Source organism: Sinocyclocheilus rhinocerous, unplaced genomic scaffold (assembly GCF_001515625.1).
Source record: "Sinocyclocheilus rhinocerous isolate Xijiao unplaced genomic scaffold, SAMN03320098_v1.1 scaffold938, whole genome shotgun sequence".
Taxonomy (NCBI): domain Eukaryota; kingdom Metazoa; phylum Chordata; class Actinopteri; order Cypriniformes; family Cyprinidae; genus Sinocyclocheilus; species Sinocyclocheilus rhinocerous.
Window position 1 is genome coordinate 625,813 of NW_015665007.1, and position 7,298 is coordinate 633,110.

General features: G+C 34.9%; 1 protein-coding gene across 1 annotated transcript in view; it reads right to left on the reverse strand.

The window, feature by feature from the left end:
- LOC107730833 (uncharacterized) overlaps window positions 1–7,298 on the reverse strand; it is a 54,736-nt gene that overhangs the window by 42,416 nt on the left and 5,022 nt on the right. The window contains exon 2 of the mRNA XM_016541768.1: window positions 4,336–5,436. Coding sequence (XP_016397254.1) covers window positions 4,336–5,295 — 960 coding nt within the window. The 5' untranslated portion in view covers window positions 5,296–5,436. The remainder of the gene's footprint in view (window positions 1–4,335; window positions 5,437–7,298) is intronic.

Sequence of the window (7,298 nt, forward strand, 5' to 3'; positions counted from 1 at the left end):
AATAATAATAATAATAATAATAATAATAATAATAATAATAATAATAATAATAATAATAATAATAATAATAATAATAATAATAATAATAATAATAATAATAATAATAATAATAATAATAATAATAATAATAATAATAATAATAATAATAATAATAATAATAATAATAATAATAGTGGTTAAGCAAATAATAATAATAATAATAATAATAAATAATAATAATAAATAATAATAATAGGCAGGGATCCCCAGGCCAATACAATTAGTGTGCCTCCTCTATTTTAAAACCCACGAGCCGCCACTGCCCCATGTAGAGTCTTGAGTGAAAACAATTAGTGTCTTCTCAGAAATAAAGGAGGATGTTGTTCAATAACGTTAATAAACAGACTTAAAGGGGTCATATGATGCGATTTCAACTTTCCTTTCTCTTTGGAGTGTTACAAGCTGTTCGTGAATAGATAAGATCCCTAAAGTTGCAAAGACTAAAGTCTCAAACCCAAAGAGATATTCTTTATAAAAGTTAAGACTGGTCCACGCCCTCCTAAAACGCCTCGTTTAAACACGCCCCCACATATCTACAAGCTAAGGTTTGATTTCTGAGTTTATGGTAATGCTTTAAAATAAGATACAAATAAATTCAAATAAATGCTGTGCTTTTTAACTTTCTATTCATCAAAGAATCTTGAAAAAGAAAATGCATCACAGTTTTCACCAAAATATAAAGCAGCACAACTGTTTTCAACATTGATGATAATAAAAAATGTTTCTTGAGCAGCAAATCAGCATATTAGAATGATTTCTGAAGGATCATGTGACACTGAAGACTGGAGTAATGATGCTGAAAATTCAGCTTTGCATCAGAGGAATAAATTACATTTTATATTATATTAAAATAGAAAAGATATTTTATATTGCAATAGTATTTCACAATATTATGGTTTTGATCATATAAATAAATGTAGTCTTGTTGATATTTAATAATATTAAAGTATATAAAAATACTGTTGTTTATTGTTCATTCATGTTTGTTCATAATACATATCATGAACTAATGAGTAATTTATACAACATAAAATGTCAAAAATGTATTAGTATAATACACAAGTTACCAATCTAGAATAATGAATGCTGTTAAAGTACTGTACACTGTACACACCAAATAAACACTGTAAAGTGTTACTAATTTCACTTATTTACTATTATTCTTAAAAACAACAAATATCAAGTACTGATTGCCACAGATATGCTGATTTTTCATGAAAAACATAGTGTCTTGCTCCCTTGGAATCTGTTCCTTGCACAGAATGTGTGGTATTCAATAACCCGGCATCGGTTACAACACCCCTTTCTGCCCTGTCAGTCGTGAGAAAATACACTTGTCATGGCAACTAGGCCGGAATGAGTCAGTCCCACCAGATCAGCTCATCATTGTTATCTTCCACGGTGGACAGAATGGCCGAGGACCATAACTGCACCGCCGCAAATTGGCCACATTGTAAATCTCAGCACTGGCCCATTGACATGGAAATGAGGAGTCAAGTGCCTGGCTTTGGCATTGCTCTGGGCTTCGTGCCATGACCATGCCACCCACTGAGCGTACCAGCCACCTCCACCGAGAGAATGTAGAAATATGTCATCCTTAAAGGCCACCAGCCATAATCTGTTTGCTGAACTGCTTCAAATCCAGGTCAGATAAGACTCTAAGGAGGAAGAAAATCCTCCTACTTTTTTGTTACAGGAGCCGTTCACTGTCAAACTGAATGTCTTTCCTCACAAGGATATGGACAGGCGGCTAGAAATGCAGAGTTTTCCACAATTCCAAGACATACGCACACATAAACTCTACCAGTGCTATTGGTCACAATATGGGTAAAGGTTTGTATAGAGCGACACCAAAAGGTGAAGAGGGAAAATACATGAAATACATCTCAATAATTGTGTACTATATTAAATATCTACTATTTAATTTCCATATGAATTGTACTACAGAATGACATTTATAGTTTTTGAAATATTTAACAAATATTTTTTTAACAGATTTTTCTGTTCATTTTTGAACTCTTGAGAAGGTGCAAATGAGGCAAGGTCAGCGCTCACGTGAGGGGTACCACATTCTTTCACAGTTTCATCTTAAATCACGCGTGAACAAAGAACGATGAACAGGAGGGGAGAGTCAAGCACGTGCAGAACAGAGGGGTGCTGGGACCTAACAAACCATCTCTGCTCACCTGCCCAAGAAAAATCCTTTTAACCTCTGCACAATCTGTTCACTGCTATACTGTAACTACATCACTGACATTGAGTAAGTCATCACAAGCCTAGATGCAATTAGGCTGTCTTGGTTATACAGTCTTTTCCAGTACAAAAGGCAAGATTTAAAAAAAGAAAGAAAGAAAGAAAAGAAAAGAAAATATTAAATAAATAAATAAATAATATTTATTAAGAATATTTTCTTTGGGTAAAAGTATCTGTAATTTACAAATGTAAATGCAAATATAATTTAATAATGTAATATTTAATTATTTGTAATAATTTAAAATCAAAAGCAAGCCTGCTTCTAAAATAATGCTTTTTAGTACATATATAAAGAGAGCGAGAGAAAGAGATACCTGTTTCTTCTTTCATTGTAGACGGCAATTATTTTCAGAATAATAACATATACAGTTATACAACAGATTTTATAAATAATGTTTCATAAAAAAATGTTCAATTTAAATATATATTATAGCTGAAAAGAATTGCTGCACAAAATGTTCTACCTACCCATGCAAAATTACCTATATGTCACTGCGAAACAGAATAACATAAATTTATAAATATTGCAAAAAATTCACGTGTGACAATAAAATCTACTAAAATTTATATAATAAATATTCAAATCTAATCCATTAAAACAAATACATTTTTATAAATAAAAAAAATGTAAAAAAAAATAGATAGATTAAAAACATGATTTTAAAGGAATGACTAATTCTAAAAACAAACAATAGCTAAAGATATCAAAATGAATAGAAATACAGAACAACATTGACTTTGTGCTTATGTAGCAATAAGAACACAATAAGAGGGTGTGATCAACTTTACACTTTGTCCTGGTTATCTCTGGTATGAATGGTATGGGTCTTTTTTACAGGGTTTCTTAACCAAGCATGGTAGGGAATAAGCTATTGTGTTTTCATATGTGTCCACGTGACACCTCTAATAAACTTGGGATGGGGAGGTCACAGGTTGCCAACAGTCAGGTCAGGCAGGAGGTTAGTAGAAAGATGCAAATCATCCATGACTGGCTCCAACTAAATGGAGTTGAAAATAAGGGAAGTCTAAGTTCATTCGCTCTGACAGGCGACAGGAAGGATATCAGACTCGGCATTCCATGAAAACAAGAGGCCATGACAGATGCTCATGAAAGCTGCACTTTATGGAATGAATGGTCTATCAGCTGGTAATTCTATATATCACTTTGTGGAGTAGAAACATGGGATCTCAAAGTTAAAATGTGAATCAAGTCATTTTTATTTTCCTAAAGAATATATGAGTGCCTTCTCAATTTAGTATGCCAAAAATGCAAGAAAAAAAGACTTGCAATTCAGTATGCAAATACTGTGATGTTATTGCTGTCAGTTAAATTTTATTGTGATGAACATTCTAATAAAGTCAATGGGAGATTTTCCAACCTTATCTTGAAAATCTTAATATTCTTTCAAGTTTGACCAATGAATTTCCATGACTTTCCCATGATTTATCCAGTTATTTGAGATAACTGAAAAATAATTTTGATTAAGACTAATTACAAGACCAATTCCAGAGCTTTCTGACAGATTTATGAACCTGCTTAACTGACTCATTGAAATAAACAAACTTGAAAGAACAATTTGCTCAAATGTCAGACATCAACTATGGCTTGTGGGCAAGTTTTAATCTAAACAAGGACAAAATCTAGTCAATAAAATATTTAAGATCAAAGCAAAACTAGAAAAATCTATATTCACTACAGAAACAGCCATTAATTTTCCATGACTTTTATTAACTGCCATGACTTTTACAGACCTGACAAAAAAAATAAATCACAGATGTTTCCAGATTTTCAATGACTATGAGAAACCTGAATAGCACTTAAAGCTGAAATGATCAACAAAACAGTTTGAATGTACTAATGTATTTGTTTTGAATTCATTTCAGAATTTTAACACCTAGTGTTTATAGGTTGAGCCTAAACCAGAACGTTTGCGGAATAGTAATCTTTACAGACATTGAAAACGAAACAAGACATTATGCTTAAAGACACAGCTAAGCTTCTCAAAAGGCCTATTAAACATCTAACCAACACCGGACCCTCACCTCTGTACTGCTGCTCTCCTCCTCTGCCTCATAGCTGTTGCTTCTGGTGGGTGGCAGATTGGTGCTGGAACTTCTTTCTACATGTGCTTGTCTACAGGTTCCTTTCCTCCTTTGTTTCTCCAATCCACCCCCGTTTTGTGTGGAGCTTTGGAAAAACTCTTTGCACTTGGGAAACACGTCATCGCTATCATCATGGAAGACCACATCACGGCCTTCATCTTCAGAAGAGGTCTCACAAGCATCTGAACCTTCATTGGCTTGGACATTCTTGATCAGACCCAAAAAACTGTCATAATCTGCAAAGGTAATGGAGCTGGGCTTGTGTTTGATGATTCGGGGTAGATCAGCCCCCTTGGAGACTGGCAAAGGAGTCGAGTAAGGGTGCTCAATGTGAGATGGTCCCACTGGAGAGGATGCAAAAGAGTAAGCGGGTTCTGATATGGGTCTGACCGTCAAATTAGAAAAAGGATAAGTAGTAGACGAGGTGTTTGAGGAGTCTACATCACAGCTGTTGGTCACTGAACTATCTGAGCGAGTCAAAAAATAGCTGAACCCAGTCTCAGCATCCATTTGGACGTCAGGTTCACAAAAGATGCAATTTAGTTCAGATTTTGGGGTTGATATTGGAGCTGAAGTGCTTTGACGTTCAATGTATTTCTTTGTCTTTTCTTTTGTGAGAAGATTCAAGATTTGAAGACAAGGTCCATCTTTGTTGACAAGCAGTGGTACAATTTGATTGATCTTCTCTGATGAACTTTTATTCTTCAGCTCAAGTTGTGTTTGGTCTTCCAAAGGCTCACCTATAACAGACGATAGTGAATCAGAAGTATCTTTTAAGGTCAGGTTTCTATCCATGGTTGAGTCTGCCATTGAAAGCTCTACTGAGAAAGTCATTTTTGGGGTCTCTTGCAAAGCTGATGACTTCTGTCCTTCTAAAGTCATCATGGGTTGATCATCCATGTTTCAATTTACAGCTTGGAACTAGCCATAAGGAATATCCAGAAGAGTTTTTGTATGATGCCAGAAACTGCCACGTTCATCATGTTCCACCATTTGGACTGAACTGGTTCCTCTGTGCTAATTAGCACTTTGTCAACCATCCTGAAAAGAAAGAACAGAAATTATAATGAGTTTGTTTTAAATGTGTGCATGATTTTTTTCAAGCTAGGTATGTTTACTTAATTAGCATACTTTAGTGTGATTATGTCATTTCACAGACTTAATAAGGAGTTTTATCCAAAGCAATCGTGTTTCAATAACGGTAGTTTTAAACACTTTTTAGATGGTCATTCTGGCCAAGACTAGTTAGACCATCTTAAACCACCAATACACCAAAAGTGGGTTTAAGACATTTTCTTTTCTTTTCAACAAGGAAATTAATGAAAATACATCTCAGCATTGCTTCTTATGGAAAAGCATGAGTATTATTCCAACAAAGACTCAAAAGAAAGCACATTTCATTCAAATGTCTGAATTATTTTTTATATTCTCAGTGGTAATCAACAGTATGCCAAATATGTACAATGTTTGCCCCAGAATATTGCTTTAAATGAGATAAGGATACATTGGAGCATTGCTTTGAATGGGATTTTATGGAAACGTACAGATATATTCATAAAGAGTGACACCCTAGAAAGAGTAGAGAGTCTCACAGAAGCAGAGAAGGGATAACGGAATCCCAAATAGGAAAAGAGGGAATAACAAGGAATCTTGCACAAGTAGAGGAGGGAATAACAGGGGATCTGAGGGGTTGAACATCTGGCTCAGGCTGAGAGCATTCAAGTCTGGATCTGTTGAAGGCACCACGGTGGTGACATCAGTGCTATGAGGAATCCGGCTCTTCGCTCTCCAGTGGCTGATTTACAATTTACCCCGCCATTCATCAGTTGACCTAAATATCCCAGACCAGGCTGTGGTTAGCAACCCTGCTAACCCCCTCATTAACCCCCAACCACACTCCACAAAAACACACATTAAACCACAGGAGGAGCCTGATTGGTGGAGGAAGAAAAAACATTCCTTTCTGACACCATAGTTGAAGAACATCATCTAGAGAGATGAACTGTGAAAGACAAAGATTATTCCTGACAGGATGTTTCAAGGTACTGATAGCGTGAAATCCTGCTACTCATTTGGGATTGGTTGGTTTTGTCTGATTTATTAGTTTAGCATGCAAATTGCATCTTGCAGATCAGATAAGTAGAAATCGTTAAATTACATATAACGGGGTATTACGTTTTTATAAAAATTAGATGTTAGTTTTACATTCATTTGAATGATTATAGTCAAATTTATATTTTAGATGCTTATCACCTTCATTTTAGCACTAAAATAATCAATGTGAGAAACCAAAATGTACAAATATGGCATGCAGTCTCACATATATCATTATTCCCATGTATAGCCTACATTCTAAAAAATGCTGGGTTGTTTCAACCCAACTTTGAGTCAAATATGGACTAACCCAGCAGCTGGGTTAAATTTTTTTAATATTTAACCCAACAGCTGGGTTAGTCCATTTTTTAGAGTGTATAATTAACCCATTTAATCCCACCGGTCACAATAGGGACTTCTGTTAATTGAATAGTTCATTGATAAAGCTCTAAAAACCTTACTGACTGATGTTTTAGAGCACTTCCTGCAAATATGGAAAAAATAAAGGGTCTCATTAATATATGTGCAGTTTCACATGATTAGTGCAAACTGTCACATGACCAGAGCAGTTTATATTCTTTTAAATATCTCCAAAGAGATATTTAGTTAAGAGTCAACCACGCCTACCTAAAACTGCTCGTTCTAACACGCCCCAACATGTCTACGTCACGATTTGCTTAAAAGATTTACCACTGATGATTCAAACGCGAGTTTTGAGCAGTGTAGATTAGTGCTTGTTTGTCATTTCTCCGATCACAAATGCAGACATGGTTTTATGTTTACGCGGCGCGATGCAACGCAGCGTAAAA